Consider the following 26,431-nt stretch of genomic DNA (forward strand, 5'->3'; position numbering starts at 1 on the left):
CACCAATACAAGAGAAGCGAATTAAACATTTTCAAGGAACACTGATGCTTGTATCAACACTGATTTCATAGATCACACAGACTTTTCAGCTACCCAACAGGCTAACCGCTAGCATTTTCAATGTAAGCTTAAGCAGCCACTAACTTTAATATGTTACAGCCAAACTGCTTGTTGTCGTTATGACGTGACACACACACACACACGCACGCACGCACACACACACACACACACACACACACACACACACACACACACACACACACACACACACACAAACACACACACACACACACACACACACACACACACACACACACACACACACACACACACACACAGACCCTCCGTCCCTTCCTGAGAGTCCCTGTTAATTTGCCTACTCCTTACCACATCGTCATCTACTCTCTCTTCCATCTTTTCCTTACTCACTCCCATGGCCCTGTCATGGTCACTCTCCTCCTCCTCGGCTTCTTCATGTCACGTCATGATGCTGTTTTTGCTTCTCTGTATAGCCAGCCACCTCTCCTCCTCGGCTTCAAGTAATTCTGATGTTGAAGCAGCTAATACAGCCCCAAACCGCCTGTAGATTCTTAATCTTTTTCTCCTGTAATTTCTCTGCACCTCCCTTGCACTTTGGTGGTCGTTTAACGTGGATTTTTAACTTCCAGCATAACTATTACAGCTCGTGTTTCAGGGCCGGGAGGCGTGGCCATAGTGGGATTCGTAAATGCGGCCCGGAGTGGGGAAGGGGGTTCCTGGATTTGATTGGGTCAGGCCAGTGCCAATAACAAAAATTAACCAATGGGCTGCTGTGAGTTCTTTATGGGCCGGCCCGGCCCAAAAATTAAAAAAGGCCTATTTATATCGGCGATTCGGCCCAAAAGTGTGTCGGCCCACCGGGAAAATGCCCGGTATGCCAGATGGCCAGTCCAGCCCTGGTTCTCAGTGTAGGGACAAGGGACCCAAAGTTAAATTAACATTGGTCTACCAAAGGGATCTACTAGGACCACTGAAATTCTAAAGAATGAGAACCACTGATTTACATACATTCTAAACCTTTAAAACTAAATAAATAGAAATAACCATTTTTTGGGTACCAGGTGGACTGGTGGCCAAAGACCAAATGTCATTAGATTAGGCAGTGAGGGAAAATCATTCTTCAAACAAGGCCCCTCCCCACCAAAAGGTCCAGCAGAAACTAGACTGAAACATACCAACAGCAAGACAAAAGACACAGCATGGCTCATTTTGTGCATGTGTTATAGCACAGTCTTTCTCAAACTTTTTTTGTGCCAAGACCCAGTAATGTTTGGGCCTTGGACCCGCCCTTCAGTAGCATTTACACACTACTATTGGCCAGGCGTCCATGCTTACACGTACAGTTCCTAGCCGCTGACCAATCCCATAACCTTAACCTTAACCAATCGAGGTGAAATGCCTAATCCCAACCAGTCAAGCTGCTTTGAAGGGCGGGTCTTGGCGTGGCCATAGTGGCATTCGTAATTTTGCGACCGAGTTGCCACTTCTTTTTTTTTTTTTGACCGGGTTGACACTTCAGCGTGAGAAATCGGGGGTGTGGCGTGTGAGCGTGTGAAACCAATCAAATTTGTGTGTCTCACGACCAATGCGAGAGTTGGCAGCTCTGAATAGCAGAGATCTGCGTGACCTAGATTCAGAAGACTACCTGATCTCAGGTCAGTTGTGTAGCCTATGTAAATGTTGGGGCGTGACTGTTCTACACCCACGGCTGTGACAAAGGTTCCGGATTTTGAGATGCTTATGTAAGCAACTAGTTTTGTTGAGATTCGCCCGTTTTCAGCGGCAGTTTCAAAATATGAGATTTTCATAGTAAAGGGGTGTCAATGTAGCCTGACATGGTCATACTCAGATTCTAGTCAGAATGTGAACTTCGGGACCTCGAATTTTGTGGACCGGGCTAAGTTCGGCTGGCATCCAGGCTAGTGTCAATGGGATTTTGAGCTCATATGTATGTCCTATTTACCTACTGAACTGTCGTTATTCAACTATGACAGGGTAACATCGGTTTTGCATTCTATCACCCCTTTAATGCGCATCTGATTTTGAACTTGTCTTTTATTTTGAAAAAAATATATATTTTGACGGACACGCATCAGAGCCGTGCAGCAGTCTAGCGCGGTAACCATGGTAACTATCATTTTGATTAATGTAACTTTAAGTTTGTGTTCGGAAGCAAGGTAGCGAAGTGCAAATATGACCCGGAGTATTTACATAACATGAATGTTTTCAAAGGAAAATGCAAAAGAGAGAAAGTGTTTTTTTCTCAAGATTAAGATCGGTATTTACTGGATTAAAGTCAAATCTTTATTTAATGAATAATGAATGAATGTAGTTGAAAATGTTGAACATGTAATTAGGAAGTGTGGCGAATTTGATTTGGAGAGGAACATCTTGCGTGATAAGATTTATGACCTGGTGTTACACACTCCGGTACAATAGGTGGCGGTATACACCTTAACACGTTGGTTTGCGATCCGACATGAATCAGAGAAGAAGAAGAATAAGGCAGCTGTGACCATTGACATGGCTGTGACCATGGATGTATTAGCTGTGACGTCTTAAAAAGAAACAACACCGAAAAGCGGAGGTACGCAACCTGAACCTGGCAACACGAGCAATTATAGTAACCTAACGTTAATTCATGTGGAATTGTAGTAGGCAATGAATGGCCTCGAAATTAATCTATGAAGCGCTTTTTTAAAGTGCACCGTATGTAACGGTAGTTAGCTTAGCTAACTAGCTGACGCTACTGTATCTAACGCAGGATAAAACAGCCCCAAGTCCCAAAGTTTAAAGATGTGGAAACGAGGCGGTCGAAGCTTCGCTCTGGACCGAGCTCAAGCACTGCTGTCTGCCAAGAGGAACAGCAGAGGAGGCGTTAAGTCTGTGCAGGGGGCTACAGTACATACAGTGAGTTTCAAGCCTTTTTGTGTTTCAAATCTCATAAGTGTAAGTCGCGCATGTAACGTCAGAAACGTGTCTTTCCTTTCCTTCTGTTTAGAGTGCTGTGAAAACCAGATTTTCTTCCTCAAATACCCACCCTTCATTCTCAGATTTGAGTGATTTGTCCTCGGTCAGCTCAGCTCCTGAGCATGGAGCTGACACCTTGTGCTCTGCTGCTGCGAAGACCCAGAGAAGAGAGGGCGATTCTACCAAGGTAAACAACTTTAGAAGGTATCGCTAACCGATGCTGTATTTCTCAGCATAAATGCAGTAGGACTTTAGACACTTCCACAATGGGACGTTTGTAAGTCCAATTTGACAACAAGCGTCCACCTTTTGCTTTCTTCTGCCAGCATCTCAAACCTCAGAGCTCTCTGGGTGGAGGAGGGAGCAGGTTCTTAAAGAAGGCTCCACCACCTGCAACCAACAGCAGCCAGTCACCTGTCAGCAAAAGCAAAATGCAGCAGGTGCCTAAACACAGGTAGCGTCAAGGTTCTGTGTATGTAAGATACAATAATGTTATATTTGTCACAACCCGGCTCCTAGGCTGTTACAAGAATGTGATACCAGCGTAAAATAGGCATTTATTTACAAAAACAATATTAAAGAATAGAAAAGAACGTGGAAATCAGTAATCAGTCATGCATGGGTATATGGGTGTGTGGAAGTGTCTGTAGCTAGCAAAACTAAAATGAAAGCTGTTGTGAAGGAAGAGAGAGAGTCTGGGAAGGTAGTCAAATTGGCCTTTCTCTGTACTGCTGTTCTTAAAGCAGCTACGTGCTGAAAATAGCAAGTTTTGAAGAAGATTTGGGTAGTGCAATAAGGCAGGTCTGCTTGGTTCTTTCAGGGAATAATTGTAAAGAATATCTTTACGGAATTTACTATCTAACTGGGGCATTTGGGGACCAATTGGTGGGGATTGCTATTGATTTTTGGTTGTTTAAAAAGGCAAAAAAATTAATTATCCGATTAATCGATCGATAAAGTGCTAGATCAGGGGTCGGCAACCTTTTTGATATGAAGTGCCCTTTTCAAAATTTCTTGTTTATTAGTGTGCCATGTCAACATTAAGTTTAATTATGACATCACATCAAAATGTAATATCCAGGGAATCTGTAATTTTATTCCATAGCAACATTTGATAACATTTATTTCTTATAATCAGGACCTTGTAATTATTATTATTGTATATTATTATTATTATTATGATTTAGGAAACATGGTTTTAGTATGCAGCGTCCTGATTGGTGGAAAATGGGCTGACAAAAATATCACTGTCAGAGTCTGAAGCGAAAAGTTGTGGAAAAGCCCTGCTTTATGATGATGAATGGACTGATAAGCAGGTCCTGTATGCCTCATTTTCAATGTATTGGCTTTTAACTCACGGAGGTTTCAATGTAGCCTACTTACAGTAACAAGACTAGCGTTAGTTCATCTGCCCCAGCAGCCGTTGGTAATCCTCTTTGTATTGTTCCCAGTCAGAGATATGAGTCAATCAAACAACCGTAAATAACAAGTCGCGGCGTCGCGCAACTGTGAACGTTGTAATTTGGCATGCGGATGAGCTTCAGCATTTCAACCATGATTTCAATGCATCAATAACTCTCTTGCACACATATTGCCAGCGTGCCATTGGTTAAGGTCCCGCGTGCCCATGGTGGCACACGTGCCTAAGGTTGCCGACCCCTGTGCTAGATTAATTGATTACAAAAAGTATCGATAGCTGCAGCCCTAACTTAAAGTATATGGTACACTGGTGGTCAGCTATCTTGAAGGCCATCGCAAAGCTCTTATTCCTTTTAGATCCTAGATTGCACCTGATACACGTTTCAACATTGACAAGGGCATATACTGCGCAGGCAACACTTGCCGCATTTAACAGATGGTCATTTGAACCCCCTGCTAAATAAATGAATGTTAAAGTTTTGGAAAACAGTCTTGAATTAAGTGTTTTAAAGAATGATTTTAGCCACATAATTAACAAAGATCTCTTCAGAAAGCACCTAGGGTAACCTAGTGTAGCGGAGGGTAGGCATGGGCCAGTTACCGGTTTCAAGGTATACCGTGGTTTGAAAAAGTCAATGTTTCAAAACCACAAACATTTTCTGTCATACCGTTCCTAAGGTAGTCTTCAAGGACAGAAAGTTCAGTTTAGAAACCCCTCTCCCTGCTAGTGTGTTTAAAAATAAAATACATTGTGTTCATTGGGGGGAAAAAAGTTGTTTTTTACCCAGACATTTAAAAAATAATACATTTATAGCTGTAATTGAAATACCGTAATACAGTGAAAACCGTGATGTTCTTGCTGAAGGTTATCATACCGTCAGAATCTCATACCGGCCCATGCCTAGCGGAGGGGTCGTCACATATGAAGCACTAGATTGGCAAAAAATGAATAGTTTTTTTAACCACCTGATCCACTAATTCTTCTCATAATATTTCCAGCTCCAATATTCACCTCTGCTGCTGAAACTCAATTATTGTATTATTCTCTTCATCCCTCTCACCCCCTCTGGTCAGAAATGTGTCATCTTCCCAGCAAGGATCCCAGACTGCTGCTTTAAGTAGACTGGCTCAAATTGAGAGCCATATCCACAGCGGCAAGCAGGTTCAGGAACATGCCAGACAGGGGCAAAAACCTGCTGAGAATCTTACCTCAGATGTGGGAATCTCACCACCACCAGTCGCCCACTCCCTGGAGGCCCATGTGCAACTCTCAGCACAGTCCAGCAGTGACACAAGTCTTAAGGGGAAACGTTTCCTTAAAAACGTGACGGCTGTAGCTGTTAATAATAGTAATACTGCTGCTGCTAGGCCTCCAAAAGAAGCAGATTTTGGTATCCGGTCCAGGTCCGGAGCTGCTGATGCCGTAGTTCCTTCGGGAGGTTTGGAGACAAAGTCGATAAGAGCAGTGAGTGGTGTAAGTCTGGAAAGTGATGAAGAGGACATGAAGAAACTGCTTGGAGACTCGTTGGATTCAATAGACAACAATTTCTTAATTCCAGAGAGACCTTCTTTCATAAGAAGAGCAGACAAGGTACCTTTCAACTTTGAATCATGAGCTGTTTTGGCTTTTTTTTAACTTGTTTTTTACAGCATTATGACAGAGTTAAAACATGTCTTAGACAGACATGCTATATATTATTTTCAGCATATGTAAGGCTTCAGTTCACATGTCAGTGGTTGTCAGCTCTACATGTTCTACGACAGTTTCTCTGAAAAATTGTTTTAGCCAATTTTAAACGATTTCTGTCTATAACAAAGCAAAGAATATTTGTCTTTGGCATGGTTCACAGATGGAAGCAAACATTTCACACAAATCTACAGAAACACTGTGGTTGACAGACACGCAGTTTAAAACAATACAATGCTTTTCTCTCTTACAGCTGTTGAGCAAAAGCAGCCAGAAGGTCTACTCCTCACCTCTTCCCGCTACTATCCCTTCCTCATCATCCCCTAACACGGCACCACCCCGCTCTCCTGGCTCTCCTTCTCGCCACAGTTCTCCTTTCCGATTCATCGGTCAGGCTCAGGCTCACTTCAGCCCCTCTGTGCTCTCCCTATCCCCCTCTCCTCCCTGTGTCTCCCCATCTCCTCCGTTGAGACTGAACTCACCTCACAGGGTGGGGAGTCCACAGCGCTCTCTCTCGTCCATGTCAGGCCGTGTTGAGGTGCTTTCTCTGTCGGAGCTCTTCTTTGTTGGGCCTGGCTCTGAAGATCCCCACGATGAAATGAGTGCAGTTACCTCTGAAGGTGAGATGAGTTCATCGGGGGAAATTAAATACATCAGGAAAGATAGCAGTTAGTGTTGTAGTTACTGATAGGTTGAATATTAAGTATGTATGCTTTCAAATATATCTTATACAATTAGGGCTGCAGCTATCGATTCTTTTTGTAATCGATTAATCTAGCACTTTATTGATTGATTAATCGGCAAATTATTTTTTTTGCGTTTTTAAACAACCAAAAAAAATAATGCACAACGAAAATTATGTGGCTGTAAAATGATCAAGCATTTGGCTTTTATTTCTCAAAAACAGAGGTATTTATTAGGGCTGCAGCTATTGATTAATCTAGTAATCAGATAAGAAATACTTTTGTTTTATTGAAGAGCAATAATTAACAATAGTTTGGTTAAATTTTCAGAAAAAGCTACATTTGTATTGCCTACATTGCTTAAAATATCATCTCTCAAAAACTAAACATATTAAGTGCCATATTACATTGTTTTTAAATAATTTTGTTTTTCAAATGATATCAACCTCAAACTAAGGCATACATTAACATAAACATACATACATAAACATTACATTAAGTTGTGCAACTTTACTTTCAGAGCTACAAGTTTCAACCTGACACTGATCTGTATATAGGCCTATATGTAAATATTAGTTATACTCAACCTATTTTCATTTATATCTTTGATTATAATGTCACACAGCTCTGTTACACTTATGCTATTAGATCGTTGATCAGCTGTTTCTCCGCGAGAGAGAACACGCTAGTTCTTTAGATCAGATGTGATCACCACTACGTATTTTCTTGTCTTTGTTTTTGGTGGTTGTTGTGCTTGGTGTAGTTTCAACGTCCATACGACTGTGTGATTTACTTTAGTCGGTCCGCTTCGTAGAATGGAGGAAAGTTAGACTCAATGTTTTCTGTTGAGACGCTGAAGCACTGACCTCGTGCTATTATTGTGCTAAGCTAGCTCGATTTTGCAGTAGACACACGGTACAGAGTTTTAGTTTTAATTCCGTTTGAAATGATTCCAAACTTTGGACACTTTCTGTCATTTTCTCCAGCCTGTCTCTTCTCTTAGCCCCTCGCTATTTACGCTCTAGCATGTGTCGCCAGCAGCAGACTGAGCAGCGTCTGTGTTACAGTAATAATGATCTGTGCAGAAACGCCGTCCATCAGCGATACAACGTTGGTAACATTGATTTAACGAATCTTGGAGGCAAGTCATTTTGCATCGATGATTTTTTGTAATCGAATTATTCGAGTTATTTGAGGAATCGTTTCAGCCTTATATACAATATATTACATAGGGTTATTATGTGTGTAAACCTCACGTGCCAACTGATGACTGACTGTTGATGTGAGGGACCCGTGTGGTGAGAGTCATGGGAAACATCTGGGTACGACACCATGACAGGATTGGAGGCCATGAAAACTAATATTCTCCAGGTGTAATTATTAAGTTTCGTGCGAAGGAGAGTTGAACAACAATATATGTAATCTTCACCTGTGACCTTTGGAGGGGGCCTACCCAACATCAGAGACCACCTAAGTGTGGGACCCTAAGTTGTTATGATTATGTGATTGACAACTGGTTCTCCAGATGTGAGGCCAAATAGCATAAAGGAGTCTGTTAACTTAGTGCATCCTAGATGGACAACAAGGTACATGAATCATCTCTCTGTAGAGTCAGAATTAACAGACAAAGGGACAAATGAGTTTCTGTGCAGGGCATCACAAATTTATGACAATCTTTCTTCACGTACAGGTATCCCTTATGGGGGAAATTATACAGGTATTATAATACGCTCTAATATGCACCACTTTTGAACATAAAACCGTGTCATGAGATTTTAATACAGTGTAACACCCCAACCCCCATAGAATGCCTAAGCTGCAATAATTGACTTTAGACTGGAATGATGAGGTCTTTGGGTTTGTTTCCTTAAGGTAGATACCATGAAGGTTTACCTATTTTGGGTTAGTATATACACCACACTACTGTTACCCATACAGCCTCTTGTACTATATTAAAATAACTGACCCCAGACAACTCTTTAACAAAACAAAAACTAGACAACAACTTAAAAGTACAAATAATAGTCAGCAGTTATCTTAAATAATAAACACAAAAATATATATAACACAAATCACACCTTTACAGCAGTGTCAAGATCTGGCTAACTTACTCAAACCCTACAAACTATGGTGGTCACACACACACACACACACACACACACACACACACACACACACACACACACACACACACAGAGGGAGAGAAAAAGAAACACGTGGCAGGCCTGATAGTAGCTGGCTTGCGTAGTGTCCGTCAGAACATTATCTTTGGTGAAACAAGCACACAGAAATCCAACTTACAGTCAGCGGCCAGTCCAGGAAACACACTTCAAAAACGAAAACGAAAAAACCAGCGGCAGCAGAGTCCTCCTCAGCAGAAACACGCAGTCGTCCTCTGAATCAGCACTTTGCGCTGTTAGCTCCAGCGTTAGCCATGAACACTCGCACAAAGTTTTCTTCACAAACGGCTGCCAAACAAGTGTAGTGCCGTAGTGTCCACCTCTCCGTCCTCGCCACTCTTGTGTCTCTCAATGTCTGTCTTTTCTTTTACTCCTCACAATTTGCTGTTCTCTCTCCGTAGGCTACTTCCCCTCGTGTCCGCTTCGTTCTCCTCTTCTTCTTCGCAAAAAAACAAAAACAAAACCCCTCTCTCACACATTCACTTCCTCACTTTCAACCATTCACCACACACGACATTGACTGACAACAAAACTGACTAATCAATACAATACTTCAAAATAAAGGCACAATACATGTAAATATTATTCAGTTTACACCACTGTTAAGCTTTGAAACCATTTAGAACATTAACTTCTCATTTTTAACATCTTAAATACTAAGTAATGTTTAATTCAGAACTAAAGTGTTTAAGCTCTCAGTTAACACAACTTTTTATTTCTCTTTTAAACTAAAATACTTTCAGTTCAATTGCATTAATAACATTTTTGTTTCTTAAACATAGTTTATACATAAAGTAACCGGTTTAAATCCCTCAGATTTACACTAGGGCTACACAGTAATATAATATATATTTCTGACTCATATGAGCCATTTTGCATAGCACACTTAATAATGTGTTGATAAACACTATCATTTTTAAACTCTGTTATGATCTTGTGTTATTACAGACTTCAAAATAAATGTGGTGACCTTAGATGACCTTGTCCCTGCTACCCTTGAATTTACTGAGGAAACACCAGGAAAGGAGGTGGGTAATGACAGAAGTTAATTAAGTGTGGAAAAGTAAATTTACAAATTAGTTTGTGTGTAATATGTAATGCTATATGGATGTGTACTATATTGTAATTATGTACATTTAAGCTAATGCAGCCTAAAGGAAAATGTAATGTAATTTTGGCCATCCTATCCATTATGAAATTATTTACACACTATGGCTAGCAACTCCAGCAATTGGAACCTGATTAATTTAAACCTGCATTGCCTATTTTGGCCACTTAAAGGCAGTAGAAAAGAGCTGTAAACACAACATTGAATTAAAGCTGCAAGCAGTGATGAACGGGCGCTCACGCCTTCCCACACATAGATATAGAACAATAAATATGACATCTAATTCTGACTTGCCATTCCAGGATGGAACCACTTGGCGACCATCTTACCTGGGTTAAGTTTTAGAATTGCTTCAATTGGAATCAATGGGGAAAGAGGCTCATGTTGTCTTTATATTAATATATTTTTCTACCAATACATTAATAGTGGATTTAAAGGTCCCATGGGATGAAAAATTCACTTTATGAGGTTTTTTAACATTAATATGCGTTCCCCCAGCCTGCCTATGGTCCCCCAGTGGCTTGAAATGGCGATAGGTGTAAACCAAGCCCTGGGTATCCTGCTCTGCCTTTGAAAAAATGAAAGCTCAGATGGGCCGATCTGGATTATGAGGTCATAAGGAGCAAGGTTACCTCCCCTTTCTTTGCTTTGCCCGCCCAGAGAATTTAGCCCATCCATGAGAGAGAGACATCGTGGCTTTCAAACCAGCAAAGTGGCAGTTGGTCAATCATATATTTTTGCTGTCCACATCCAAGCCCATTCACTACAGAGCTTTTCTCCAGGTCTGACGTGAGCAAGTTTTTGAGCATCCTACTGTCCCTTAAACAGGATGGTCTTGTTCAGTTTGTTCCTCAGACTCTGGCCATGTATTTTAAGGTTTTACAGGCTTGGGATGTGGTGTTGCCACATAGTAGAATATTTTTCAACATGCGCCTAGGCTATCCGCCATCTTGTCAGTCAAAAAGTATTGATCTCCGAATGCGAATGAACGGACTCCGTAGGAGGAAATGGCATTCTTATAGGAGTCTCCTTTTTCAACTACAAGGTCAGTAAGTGACAAATTATCCATGCATTTATATGGAACTAAGCTTTAGAAGCTTTCCATCTTTACTCTCCTTCCTCGACTATTTATGATAAAAACAACAGCTACAGTGAGTTGTACAAAACCTTCTTTTTAGTAAACTCTGTGTACAAAAACAATGTTCTCAATGCTCGAGTTCATGTGTAGAGACCCTGGTGATACTTCGAGCAAAGTTTCATGTTGAGTTGAGCCTTCTTAGTGTTTTAAAAATTGTGATTTTGATGCTATCGTAGTAGTGCCCCTAGCATTCCCATTCAAAAGTAGCCTGGATGCCAGCCAAACTTAGCCCCGCCCACAAAATTCGAGGTCGGGAAGTTCGGTCTGGACTCGCTCCGTTGAGAAGCAATTATTGCCCGAACAGGATCCGATTGTCGGACAGATGATCAACAATAAAAGAATCAATCACGTCACCAAATAAAGCTTGGGTTGAATTTGTTGAGATGTGTAGATTCCACCATCGCGTCTGTAACAGAAGATATCGACAGCGCATTCATTTTAAAATCCTCAGCGGAGGAGCCTCAACAACTGCCCGAAAGCATGGTAGCGTTATATGGTGGAGCGAGATAGAGAGAGACTGAAGAGAGGGAGCGCCCAGCGGCGCTAGAACAAAGCCGTGAATCAGAGAAATAAAACGTGTTTTTGCCGATTCATCTCTAGAAACGCAACTGTAGCAAGCATGTCACTATCACTAACGTTATCCACATTTATATTTACACGCAACAAATGATATATCCAGCTTCAAAAAGGTCTAAAAGTCGGAAGTTAGAACGAATGCATTGTGCAAAGAGTGGTTGCTATGGAGACGATACACAGTGTTGAGTTCTGTTGACAGTTGAATTGAGTTCTGTTGCTCTGATTGGTAGGTCTATCTCAGTGTTTCTCAACGGGGGCGGTACCGCCCCCCAGGGGGCGTTCAGAAGATGATGGGGGGCGTTGGAGCAATATTTTGGAAAGGGGGGCGTTGAGGTGCCCTTGGGGGGCGTTTGTTTGAAAGCTAGTTTAAACCAAAGTTCACAATAACAATACATGTTTACACCTAAACTCCTAAAAAATCGAAAGTCTGTAACATTAAAAGCTGCTAGTTTACAGCACTGCGACTGGACGAGGCCGGTATCATAACTCTTCTTCTCTTCTGTGCTTCTGTCACCTTTGTTTGGTGCAGCTCCGTGCTGCCTTCAGGGAAACGGGACGTAAGAGCATCATCTTAAATGAGCTCTGTACCACGTGAAGCTGCGTTCAGATTTAAAAAAAATGAAATAAATAAAAGCAATCGCCGCGACGTCCTGTTCTATTCTTTACCCCCCCTTCCCCCGCTAATGTAGCACAACTTTATATTTCACAGTAACAGTTTTTTGTCAGATCGTTTATAGAACACGTTTCCTACTGGACCTGAAGGCAGCTTAATTTTACGAGCGAGAAAGAAAAGCGACGTGCGAGTTATATCGACTGTGCTTTGTTGTTTGGCAAACATTTAGCTGTTCCCCAAACTCCCGGCCAGTTCAGGGCTTGTGTTTGGGGTTTTGAAACTTTCTTATGGAAGCGATAGAGGCAGTGATGTCACCGTTTACTGTACGGGACTCTCACACCTCCAAAAAACACTGCGCGATGTGGGGTTGCGTTTCTCCAAACGTTTTTTTTTCTGCTATTTACTCGTAAGACGGGCGATAGCACACGTAGACTCTTCTAACCTAGACTATTCCCATAGGAAAAATGTGTTGCTCATCTGTTGTTCAATCTCATCTCTTGAGATCAGAGAAGTGGGATAAACAGAGGAGATCTCATAATTGTATACCCCTGATCTCAATTGTGTCTTGGTTATTTGAAGGAGAATTAAAGAGAATAACATGAGATGAATCTGAGACTTTTATGAGACAAATCTGAGAAGTATGAGCCTTAAAAGAAATCTTATTATTGTGTGTCCAATGTCTCTTCCATCTCTTATTTCTCTTTAATGTCTTATTGAAGGTATATATGAGAATGATATCTGAGGTATATTTGAGAAATACGAGAACAAATTGAGAATGCAATTTAAAGATTAATTATCTTTAGTAATTAGAAATAACTGTAAAAACAATACTCAATATTGAAAAGTTGAAAACTTTATTTGTGTTAACACCATTTATTTGTGTAACACCAGTACAACACTTCCAGACAAAAAACACTGACCAGCAAGTGGAACGTGGGGTACGTGGAACAACAATGTTAGGCTGACACATGAAAAGTACGGTGGCCTGGAGGTGCAAACCAACATGAATAGATAACAGGGTTTGGTTAGCATGCTATAGTAACTATAGTAAGGCACACTTGTACCAACTCAGCTCACTCCTCAGATGTAGGTGCTAGAGTGTGGGGACATCACTAGTACAGTACAACACTTCCAGATTGTAAAAATAAAACACTGACCAGCACGTGGAACGCGGGGTACGTGGAACAACGTTTGGCTCACACACATGAAAAGTACGGTGGCCTGGAGGTGCAAACCAACGTTACAAAATCTGAAACACTTACAAAGCTTGAGACAAATTTACATTTTAGAAAACATTTTTACATATCATAAAACTTAAAATTACATTACCCTAACACATTTACAAGTCCCGAAACAAATTTAAATTTCACCAAGACAAATTTACAAATAACATCAACTGGAAAGGGAATGTACCAACTCTGAGGTTGAACCGGAGGTGATAATGGGAGCAGCCAATAGGAGTTGTTGTTGTCGTTGATGGGGTTCATTCTGACCCGATTGGTGCCGTTGCCGGCAGTAGACTACCGTATGTGAATTTGCCATGGTCATTACCGGTCTGGCAGTCCTGTTGCCCACTAGTACTACTAAATCACATATTACCATGAAAATGAATAAGAAAAATAAAAAAAGGGGTGAGAGAAAGAGATAGCGGTCCACATAGGACAGGCTATATCAGTGGCCTACTCCTTGGAACCTGCTCTGGCCGTACATTTGTTCACCCGCTTTCCTTCCTTTCCTGAGGGGTGGTTGCCAGGGCGACCAAAGGGCACTGCATTTTGACACTCCTCAACAGTGAAGAAATGATCAAAAAGTGCATGAAACAGACGCATGCAATTTGGTTAAGGCTTTCTTGAGCTTGGCCTCCTCAATTGGTTCCCAACCGGTACCGGGGGTCCCGTTGCCGGTAATGACAGTGGCAAATTCCCATAGTCTACTGCCGGTGACTGTACCAATCGCTGTCAATCTTGGGTCAGCAATGACAACAACTCCTCCTATTGGCTTCTCCCGTTATGACTTCCGGTTCAGCCTCGGAGTTGGTACATTCCTTTCCGGTTGATGTTATTTGTAAATTTGTTTTGGGCTTCGTGCAAATTTGTCTCTGTGTTTGTAAAAATGTCTGTGTTTCTTGGTAATTTGTCTTGGTGAAATTTAAATTTGTTTTGGGAGGGGGGTTTAAATAGCCCGCCCTATTTGGATGAGGAGGGCATGTGACTGATCAGCATGGGCGCAGCTTGAGTTGTCTGCCTAATTTTGAAAAAAACTTACTTAGGATTCCATCAACTTTTTTTACGGTCAAGGACCCGCTTTCTTTCCTTTCCTGAGGGGTTGTTGCCAGGGCGACCAAAGGGCACTGCATTTTGACACTCCTCAACAGTGAAGAAATGATCAAAAAGTGCATAAAACGGACGCATGCAATTTGGTTTTGATGCGTGATTCATGGCAGCAAGTCAGAATGATGAGATGAATAGGCTGCTCCCAGGAAACAGCTCCTGCTGGCCTGATGGTGAAGCTGGACTGCCACAATATCTCTCTCCAATTAAGTCGCAGAGAGTCTGAAGCTCTCTGACCTGGCCTGGATCTGAAAGGGAAAAATAGTACAAACAATACAGAAGTGAGAAAATACCAAGCTACTCTTTAAAATGGTTAAAGAGCTTTAATGGCAGGCAAGTTCATTTTTGAACATAATTAAAACATGCCTAGATAACCTTGCATAGGCTACAACACCACAAGAAAAAAAAAAATAGAGAGAGAGAGAGACATTTTGGAATATGTCTGTGGGAGGTATATAGAATAAACACTTGAGGGATCATTAATAAAACCAAGGCTTGACAAACAAACCATAATAAAAAAAATTCTTGAAATTCTTGTCACAAGAAAACATTTCCATTTCATTTTTTTTCTTGTCATTTTTTGTCAAGCCTTGATTATATTAATTACAGCTGATGTCCTGTGTTAATCCTATACATCTATCTTCCAATGATGTATACCTGAGTATTCCCCTTTTCCACAGCTGATGGTTATTGCACTTATGGGACCAATAGATGCATATACAGTAGCTTGTTCGTGGTGTGTCATGTCTTTCTACATGGCCTGAAGAATGCCTATGTGAGGCCAAACATGTAGACATGTTTTAATATGTCCCAAGACTAAGTAGCCCACCATTAACTAGTGTGTCCCCTACAAAGGCATTACTTGGGTGGCCCGCCCAAGAAGATGAAAGAAGATCTCAAAACTATTACTGCTGTACTTAATTTATATTAATATTGAGGAAAAAGGAGTGAAAATGGATTTTACTTAATTGTACCAGTTCAGATTAATTTGATCACCTTTAGCCCATTTATGCACTTTACCTTATCATTAAAATATCACAATAACAATTAATATAATGAATTGTTGTGCTGTTAAATTATGTTCATACTATAATATATTATTGCTATAATTTAATTAAGTGTTATTTCTAATTTGCTAACAATATCAAGGATTATGTGCAATAAATAAGCTTAGTTTATAAACCTTCCCATACCATTTATACTGTCTGTTTAACGCCACAACCCACTTTTCTGCCTTTTTTCTAGGATAGTTCAAACAGTGTTTTATGTGTTCAAGGCCCAATCACTAATATAGGTACAGAACAATTACATCATGAATGAATTAGCAGAAATTACTTGCCTATTCTCGAGATGACTTCATCGATCCTTCCCTTTTCCTGTAGGATTCTTTCAAACTCCCCCTTACAATCCTCACATGGTGGCCATGCATTTTCTTGCGGGCTGGCTGCGTGGCCTCTGCCAGGTGATGGACCGGAGGTGTTGAGGCTGTATGGTGATGGGCTGGGTGTATGGCCTCCACCAGGTGATGGACCAGAGGTGTTGAGGCTGTACGGTGATGGGCTGGGTGTATGGCCTCCACCAGGTGATGGACCAGAGGTGTTGAGGCTGTACGGTGATGGGCTGGGTGTATGGCTTCCACCAGGTGATGGACCAGAGGTGTTGAGGCTGTACGGTGATGGGCTGGGTGTATGGCCTCCACCAGGTGATGGACCAGAGGTGTTGAGGCTGTACGGTGATGGGCTGGGTGTATGGCCTCCACCAGGTGATGGACCAGAGGTGTTGAGGCTGTACGGTGATGGGCTGGGTGTATGGCCTCCACCAGGTGATGGACCAGAGGTGTTGCGGTCATACGGTGATGGGCTGGGTTTATGGCCTCTGTAGGGCCAATGGTCCCCCCTTTGGCAGAGCTATAATAAAATTACATGGAACCAGAAATGACATTTCTGTAAACACAAATTGCCCAGAAGAGATATGACCAATAACTACAAAGAACTGACTGGCATAGACATAAAAGAAGGGTAGACGCTGCCTTGACAACTAGGGCTGTCTACTCTTTTTATGTATATGATGGCCAGTACCAATAATGAATATAAATGTACTATAACCAAAATCTGCCATATTTATAATCATTTTATACCTTATAAACATAAAACATTTCAATAGTGGAAATAGCTGATCAACAAGCTCACAATATGTTGTGACATGTGAGCTCGTAAAGTGGCTATTTCCATTCTTTGTTAAAAGATTTGAAATCTATAAACATTTTTCAACAGATTAATTTAAACAGATGAACGTAAACGATTCTGATCATTAAGCAAAAATAATAGCAAATAATTTTCATCCGGGCCCACGAGTCATTCACATACTATTTACTGAAATACAGTAAAGGGCTCTACGCACAGCTCCATTACTTCATGAACTTAAGGCAGCTCCTTTGTTTCCTGTCTTACATTATTGGACAAACTGATTAATCCACTTGTGTCTGACCATTGTGACTCAGACACACGTGGATTAATCAGTTTGTCCAATAATGTAGGGCAGGAAATAAAAGAGCAGCCTTAAGTTCAGGAAGTAGTGGAGCTGTGCATAGAGCCTATTCTATTATCATAGATTGGATAACAAAGTTATCCTAATGCTGCTTTTTTGGTTTTGAACTTTGCCAAATCTGATCGGATAATGATTAAAAGTTTGGAACTCATGGGCCCAGGCGATTATGTAATAATCATGACAAACCTACCCATAGGGTGGTGGTCCAGCTGTGTTGCGGCCTGTTGCATGTCCCCTGTCAGGTGATGGATTCAGCGATGGGATTTTCTCGCCATGCTCAGACAGTGGGCTCCTATCTATTATAATGGTGTCCAACCCTGACGTTGAGTCTGATGGCTTATCGCCTTTTAACATATTTAAAAAGGACTCCTGTGGAGTTGGGTGGCCTTTTGGCGGCTTAGCCTGATCTTCCCCTGAAATATATTCAACAGTGGCCCTATAAAATTTTCCATCTGACCACTGGTAAAACAGGATCTCCTGATCTAAGATCTTGCAGCTGCACAGGAGCCTCATCTCTTGCCAAAATGTCAGATCCTTTAAAGATTTTGCCGGTATAACCATCCTCCCATCTGACGAATGCAACACACCCTGAGAGAGAGAGAGAGACAGAGAATGTTTAATTTCTATTTCTATTTGGCCACAACAATTTAGACTGGTATTTTTAGACATCATTTGGACCATAATGTTATGATTATTATCCCCCGTATATAACAGAAACTATTACCTTAATACTTACCAGATTGCTCATTTGGGGGAGGGGAGCTCAGGTTCTTCATTTTCTGAGTGGGAACCCGTAGCCTCTTTTTTGCCAGCACTTTGTTTTTCTCCATCCTGTTAATGAAAAAAATACATTTTAGATCATTAACGCTAAGTATAATATAAATAGACACTATTTTAACCTAATTCACTTCATATTTTTGAGGCAAGAATGGTATCAAAATGAGCAAAAATCAAATCAAATTATTTTCCTAATTGATTGTTAGTTTTATAACCTATAAAACCACCAAGATTAAAATAATTTAAAGATCGTGAACCATGATAGCATCCTTATTCTTGGGTGAGCTTTTGCAGAAAATCTGCTCACAACATACGGACTCGTGACACAATATGTTATGAACTTGCTGATCTGAAATTTCATCAGAGATGTTTAGTGTAGAGCAAAAATAGGAGGGCGACTCCAGTCAACTAAGTCAAATTTAAATTTAATCAATTCGTGACCTTCATTTTTTTAAATCAAAAGTCAAATCAAATCATGGTTTTCTAGAATTTCACAGTCAAAGAAACTGAATAAATAAATGAACATCTGGTAACATGTAGGCTAATCAATATTTCAATTAGATATTTCACAAGTGTAACTTAACGTTACTGTACATCAGTGGTTCTCAAACTGTTTTCATTTCAAGGACCCCCAGTTTGATATGCAACGTAGAACCTAACGTTAGCCGTTAGCTAACGTTAACTTAGCCAACCATCCCATTTTCGACGGTCTGAATAAAAATAACGTTACAGTTCGGAGTTTCTTTGTCAATTACTTGTTGGACAGACACCTAATTACCTAATCCCCACCTTCCAGTGGACCACTCCGTCGCCACAACTGTTAATATTTCACCTTATGATAATGTCAAAAGAATTTCATTCTTACCTCTTTGGCGTGGCAGGGGCAAAAGCCAACAGGTGCAGCAGCAGTGACCAACGGACACTTCTCTCCCCCCAGCGAAATTACAAATCCCACTATGGTAGCGTCAAGACCCGCCCTCCAATGACTACTATTGGCCATTATTTGTTCAGGTCCTATCTCCTGACCAATCCGCTATTCTAACCTTAACCACTCGAGGTGAAAAGCCTAATCCCAACCAATCGAGCTGCTTCGTAGGGCGGGTCTTGGCGCTACCATAGTGGGATTCGTAAATTTGCCTCCCCCCAGAAGTTAACGGTCACGTCTCCCGCGCGTGCAACGTTCAGCTTCTTCTTCTTCTTTCGGCGGTTACTGCACTGCCCGTTGTGCAGTGTGGGGCAGAAATGGCTCGAGTTTGGAAGAAACGGCAAAGCTCTCTGTAAAGGATAACAACTAACGGAAAGTAATAGCTAGTAGTGGTAATAGTAATAACAGACTCTTTTATCACACATGAGGTAGGATTCTTGGAGTAACGTCACCGCATTGCGAATAATTTAAGTTTTGGAACTCAAAATTGTAATTAATGAATTGTATGGCTTGTGTCAGAAATCAACACATTTTGTAAGTTGAACATTATGTAAATAAACCATATATCTCAAATTATTTGCCTGAATTGATTACTTCTTTTCTCAAATTTTGCGATGAGATAAACTGAGATATGATTATGGTATAATATTAAATAATGTCTCATACTGAGACTAATTTGAGAGCTTGCATACTCTAATTTTTCCTTTTTGCTGAAACACTAGAAAAGAGACAACTGTAAGAGAATCTGAGAACTCAAATAGTGAGAAGTGAGAGACAGAACCATGTATATTTCTCACTGAGATATAACGGAGATCAAATTGAGACATATTTGAAAGCAGCACAGTATGTCTCATTTTTCTCTTAGTTGAGATCAGGAAAAGAGACAGCTGTGAGAGAATTTAGAGAACTTGCACAGTGCTCAATGTGAGACTTAATTCTCAGAGAGACATTTGAGAAGAATGAGAACCACTTTTGTCTCGATTAGTGCTCATTTATATCTAGGAGATGTAAATGTGACATAAAGGAGATCTCATCTTCAATTTTGCTTTGCTATGGGTTCTAACCTAGACTCTTCTAGGATCATCAAAAAAGGGCTCTCACTAACTTTCAAAGGTTGTAAACTTATTTCCATTCGGCAGTAGGCGTCGTTCTTCAAGTCGTTTGTCATCACCAAAATACTTTTGTGTGTGTGTGTGTGTGTGTGTGTGTTATTCTTCTGCTTTTACCCCTTGATAAGTGCCAGCTTGTTTTCCGTTGGAACATTTAGATTTGAATGAAAAATAGATTTGAATGTTAAATTGCTAAGCTGTTTCTGATTGGCTACTGTTAGTGTTTGTAATAATAATAATACATTTTATTTAAAGTGCCTTTCATGACACCCGAGGTCACTTCACAAACAAAAAAGGACATTCAAATTATAGTCATCTTCTAAAGATGCTGTGGTTCACACCAGGGACATGCAGCAGGTCTTCTGATAATACCTAATTATAGTTTGAATGTTACATATCTAGTCGTTCTGATTGGCTGCTGGTTTTTAATTTGAATGTCAAATGGTTGCATTTTTTTTAAAAACCTGTAAATATATAACATTTCTACTTACATGGCTTTTTTGATACATGGGAAACTAATACATGTGTTTGTCATTCAGTTATTTGATTTTTTGATTATTTTTGATAACAATAGTAACAACAATAATAGGCCTATATCAAGGCGTAATCATTAATATTTGTGGCAATTAGCCTACATAATATTTGATGGGGGGCGTTAGGGACCTGGATAATGGATAGGGGGGCGCTGGCACAAAAAAGGTTGAGAACCAGTGGTCTATCCAATGAATGCAGAGGCATTTTTTTTCCTGGTTCGGTTGGAACACGCCCCATAATCACAGCCCAATGGAGCAGTTTCAGACTCACATTCTGAGTAGGACCACGTCAGGCTAATTCAAAAGGCCATTTGACCAAAAAACTAAAATACGTTAAATCTTAAAAGTGGCGTTTCCATCCTAATTATGCTTTTAAAATGAAAGTTTGACTCAGGTACATTCACAAAAAGACCCTAGGTTGCATTTTGGCAAGAGTTACGCTTTAATATAGGCTACGTGCAGAACATTGTATGTTATTTCAGAAGTGAAAGAATGGCTTTTGTTGTGGATTTGCTTTTCACCCTGACTCGAGAAGAGACTTGCTCCACAGATCAACTCCTGACAATGTAGCTGGCTGATTCGCACAACTGACTGAGTCCTCGAGTGAGTCTCATAGTCTGCGAGTTTGCAATGTTTCTGGCTCTGAGTCTGTGGTTCGGGAAGTTCCTATAACCTGTCTCGGACTGTCTCTGCTCACTTAGTCGCTTGAGTTTACTTGTGAAGTTGTGTTGTCTATGAAATTGTAAGTTATAAAGCTTTTGGCAGTTAAGATGGCTAGGACTAGTAGTAGCAAATGTTGCAAGAGGTTTGCGTGTGGCGCTGTTATCATTTTTAGATTGAATTGTAGTAGAGATGGCCCGATACCATTTTTTGCTTCCCGATGCTTGAGCTTGCATATTGGCCGATACCGAGTACCGATCCGATACCAGTGTGTCATGTATTTTATTATGTTTTAACAATTGTATACTACTATCCCTGTATGGATGTGATATTATTTTATTATCTTTGTTGTCTGTCTGGCTCAGGTTAAACTCTTTGTGAAACATGGACAAATACAAACAATGAATGCCGTAGAACTTGCTTTTATTATCCAATTTGACAGTCTGTTATAACGGAAAAAGAATATAAATAAACTACTTTAACGTATGTTTTCTTTAGGGCTTTATTACGTGGTATGGGATCGGTGCATAAACTCCAGTACTTACCGATACCAGCGTTTTAGGCAGTATCCGAGCCGATACCGATACTGGTATCGGAACATCTCTAAATTGTAGTAGGACTCAACTGATCCGAGTTAATGATACGATCACGACTCAAACAGGTTTATTGAGAAGCCCCGTGGTGAGGAGCAGAGAGTAACAATGGTGCTTTTCAGATGTTGCGCTAATAACTCTGCCCAAGTAGCAGTGCTTCGCCTTCTGAGAATATACAGTAGTTCCCAGTATGTATCCGGTTAGAAGATGGCAGTGTCTCATGTGACCTTGTTATTTGTATACGCTGGACTATACAAATCACAACATGTAAATAGGAAAATGTTGGCGTCATTTTGTCACTTATTGGGAGCAGTAGGCTAGATGGAGCCGGTTACCACTAGGATCTGTGCTTAACTAGGCTAGCAGTGGGTGCGTCAGACAGAGTTACGACACGCATGGAGATGAGAAGGGTATGTATGGACTTATCTAACTCTGGGGGATACAGTGAATAAGCTAAAGTCCCAATAAGTCAGCGTGTTCCTTTAACAGCAAGGAGAACCCTTGATAGGTGGCACATCTTTTTCACAGAGTTCATTCATCATCCTCCTGGTGGCTTTCTCTGTTGCTGTGATGACTGTGACACATCCGGAGGATGGGATCACCAGCCCTCCTCTATTTCAATTCAATTTTATTTATAGTATCAAATCATAACAAGAGTTATCTCAAGACACTTTACAGATAGAGTAGGTCTAGACCACACTCTATGATTTACAAAGCCCCAACAATTCCAACAATTCCAGTAATTCCCGTAATTCCCTCAAGAGCAAGCAGTGCGACAGTGGCGAGAAAAAACTCCCTCTTGGGAAGAAACCTCGGACAGACCCAGGCACCGCTGAGCTCAGCAGGGAGTGCAGCAAGACCATGGCGACAGCTGCAACCAGGATCTTGGTGCCAAGGTTCTCCAAGGAAATACGCTGGATGAAAAAACATAAGGGCTAAGCTAGGATTAGTAACAAGCATTTCTGGGACGGGATGCACATAAATGGTAATAGAAAGGGAGAGGAGAGAGCAGTTCAGTGTGTCAAAGGAAGGAAGGAAGTCCCCTGGCAGTCTAAAACTATAACAGCGTAACTAAGAGAGACAGGACATAAGGAGAGGTAGCCTGTTCGGGCTTTGAACTCTCCCCTGCCGCATTGGGCTTTGCCGGCCTGCCTCCCTCTACTTTTGTTATATGTTATTAATCTAACAATTATGAAGAGAAGCAGGTGGGCCAGTTAGTTGGACACTGCAACTCCTCACTCCCTAAACTATAAGAGTTTTAAGTTCATTCTTGAATGAGGTGACAGTTTCTGCCCCCGAACCCAGATTGGGAGCTGGTTCCATAGGAGAGGAGCCTGATAACTAAAGGCTCTTGCTCCCATTCTACTTTTAGAGACTCTAGGTACCACAAGTAACTCTGCATTCTGGGAGCGCAGTGCTCTAGTGGGACAATAAGGTATTAGGAGCTCTTCTAGATATGATGATGCTTGACCATTTAGAGCTTTGTAGGTCAGGAGAAGGATTTTAAAATCAATCCTGTATTTTACAGGAAGCCAATGCAGAGAAGCTAATACAGGAGAAATATGATCTCTTTTCTTAGTTCTTGTGAGAACACGCGCTGCAGCATTCTGGATCAGCTGGAGAGTCTTAAGGGACTTATTTGAACAACCTGACAGTAGGGAATTACAATAGTCCAGCCTGGAAGTAAAAAATGCATGGACTAGTTTTTCAGCATTGTTTTGAGACAGGATATTCCTAATTTTGGCAAGGTTTGTTTTAGATGGGTGTTAAAGGATATATCCTGATCAAAAATAACCCCTAGATTTCTGACAGTAGTGCTGGAGGCCAAGGCAATACCATCCAGAGTAGCTATGTCTTTAGATAATGAGGTTCGGAGGTGTTTAGGGCCCAGCACAATAACTTCAGTTTTGTTAGAGTTTAACATCAGAAAATTATAGGTCATCCAGGATGTTATATCTTTAATGCACGCTTGAAGTTTAGCTAGCTGACTAGTTTCGTCTGGTTTGATTGACAAGTAAAATTGGGTGTCATCCGCATAACAGTGAAAGTTAGAGTGTTTCCTAATAGGAAGCATATATAAGGAGAATAGAATTGGTCCAAGCACTGAGCCTTGTGGAACGTGTTCCAATCTCTGCAACAGGATTGTATGGTCAATAGTGTCAAATGCAGCACTAAGATGTAGTAAAATAAGAATGGAGTCCTTTGTCTGCAGCAGTTAGTAATTTTCACCAGTGCCGTCTCTGTGCTATGATGCTTTCTAAATCCTGATTGAAAGTCATCAAATAAACTATTGCTATGTAGAAAATCACATAACTGATTAGCAACCACTTTCTCAAGGATCTTTGATAGAAAGGGAAGGTTAGATATAGGTCTATAGTTTGCAAAGACCTCAGGATCGAGGGTGGTTTTTTTCAGAAGAGGTTTTATCACAGCTATTTTAAATGACTGCGGTACATAACCTGTTAATAAAGACATATTGATCATATCTAGTAATGAAGTGTTAACCACGGGTAATGCTTCTTTGAGTAGTCTCGTTGGGATGTGGTCTAAGAGACAGGTAGATGGCTTAGCTGAGGATATCTTTAACATTAATTGTTGGAGGTCTATAGGATAAAAGCAGTCTAAGTATATGTCGGGACTAGTTGTTCTTTCTAGCGGTCCTGCATTTAAAGGTGAACTGTTAGAAGTTGAGGGCAAAAGGTAATGAATTTTATCTCTTATTGTTATAATTTTATCATTAAAGAAGCTCATGAAGTCATCACTACTCAGAGCTAGAGGAATAGATGGCTCAGTAGAGCTGTGGCTATCTGTCAGCCTGGCTACAGTGCTGAAAAGAAACCTTGGGTTGTTGTTATTTTCTTCTATTAATGAAGTGTAATAGTCTGATCTGGCCTTTCTTAGGGCCTTCCTATAGGTTTTGAGACTTTCTTGCCAATCCAAATGGGATTCTTCCACTTTGGTGGAACGCCACTTACTTTCGAGGTTTCGCGAGATTTGTTTTAATTTGCGAGTTTGGGAGTTATACCAAGGTGCTAGTTTCCTTTGCTTCATCATCTTCGTTTTTAGGGGAGCAACAGAGTCTAAGGTCGTCCGTAGGCAAGTCGTAGCACCGTCTACAAATTTATCAATTTGAGAGGGACTGAGGTTAACATAAAGGTCCTCTGTTATGTTAAGGCATGACATAGAGTCGAATGCTGTTGGAATATCTTCCTTAAATTTAGCTATAGCGCTGTCAGATAGGCATCTAGTGTAGAAGCTGCTATCTGGTTTAGTATGGTCAGGTAGTAAGAATTCGAAAGTAATTAAAGAATGATCTGATAATACCGAATTCTGCAGAAATATTATTAAATCCTCAATTTCAGTACCATATACCAGCACAAGGTCGAGGGTGTGGTTAAAACAGTGCGTCACCTTGTGCACACTCTGATTGAAACCGATTGAATCCAGTAATGAGTTGAAAGCAGTACTAAGGCTATCATTGTCAACGTCCACATGGATATTAAAATCACCTACAATAAGTACTTTGTCTGATTTAAGGACTAAACTCTGAGAATTCAGATAAAAATTCAGAATACGGACCTGGAGCCCTGTAAATAACAACGGATATAATTGGCTGTAATGTTTTCCATTTTGGATGTTGAAGATTAAGAACAAGACTTTCAAACGAGTTATAATTTAGTTTAGGTTTAGAATTAATTAACAGGGTTGAATCAAAGATGGCTGCAACTCCCCCTCCTTGCCTTTAGCCTCTAGGAATTTGAGTATTAATATGACTGGCAGGAGTGGCTTCATTTAGACTAACATATTCTTCATGGCCCAGCCAGGTTTCAGTAAGACAGAATAGATCAATTTGATTATCTGATATCAAATCGTTTACCAATACTGCTTTAGAAGACAGAGATCTAATATTGAATAGTCCACATCTAATTTTCCTATTTTGTTCTATCGTTGCAGTCGTTTTAATTCCAATTAGGTTGTTAAGTATAGTGCATCTTTTGTTTACCTTTGATTTAACCGATCTGATCCGGGGGACAGACACCGTGCTTATTAGACTATGAGTGGGTGACTGCTCCAACGGAAGCACAGAGGGGTGCATTGCACTGCACCTCTGATTACTAATATCAAAATTGGGTTGTCATGGTTTATGTCTGATAACTCTGTCAGATTTTTCGATATGAGAGCAGCTCCGTCCCAGGTGGGATGAATGCCGTCTCTCTCAATCAGACCAGGCTTTCCCCAGAACGCCCTCCAGTTATTCACATAGCCCACATCATTAGCTGGGCACCACCCCGACAACCAGCGGTGGAAGGATTACGTACGGCTGTACATTTCATCATTGGTCAGGTTTGACAGGGTTCCAGAGAAAACTACTGAGTCCGACATTGTCTTTGCGTATGTACAAAGTGACTCAACATTAATTTTAGTGATCTCCGATTTACGACCATTACCCCCTACGTGAAGTATGATCTTACTGTATTTACGGTTCTTTTTAGCCAGCAGCTTTAGATGGGTTCCTATATCGCCCACTCTGGCCCCGGGGACAC

General features: G+C 40.8%; 1 protein-coding gene across 3 annotated transcripts in view; it reads left to right on the forward strand.

The window, feature by feature from the left end:
- c9h19orf44 (chromosome 9 C19orf44 homolog) overlaps nucleotides 1–26,431 on the forward strand; it is an 80,760-nt gene that overhangs the window by 17,731 nt on the left and 36,598 nt on the right. Inside the window, exons 1-7 of one of the 3 annotated variants that reach the window (XM_028586799.1) lie at nucleotides 2,471–2,626; nucleotides 2,804–2,949; nucleotides 3,041–3,196; nucleotides 3,336–3,463; nucleotides 5,503–6,019; nucleotides 6,369–6,735; nucleotides 9,927–10,006. In XM_028586799.1, the coding sequence (XP_028442600.1) occupies nucleotides 2,836–2,949; nucleotides 3,041–3,196; nucleotides 3,336–3,463; nucleotides 5,503–6,019; nucleotides 6,369–6,735; nucleotides 9,927–10,006 (1,362 nt within the window). In that variant the 5' untranslated portion in view covers nucleotides 2,471–2,626; nucleotides 2,804–2,835. Of the gene's footprint in view, nucleotides 1–2,470; nucleotides 2,950–3,040; nucleotides 3,197–3,335; nucleotides 3,464–5,502; nucleotides 6,020–6,368; nucleotides 6,736–9,926; nucleotides 10,007–26,431 lie in introns of those variants that run through there. The other 2 variants (XM_028586800.1, XM_028586798.1) reach the window with 2 other exon arrangements.

Source organism: Perca flavescens, chromosome 9, assembly GCF_004354835.1.
Source record: "Perca flavescens isolate YP-PL-M2 chromosome 9, PFLA_1.0, whole genome shotgun sequence".
NCBI classification, from domain to species: domain Eukaryota; kingdom Metazoa; phylum Chordata; class Actinopteri; order Perciformes; family Percidae; genus Perca; species Perca flavescens.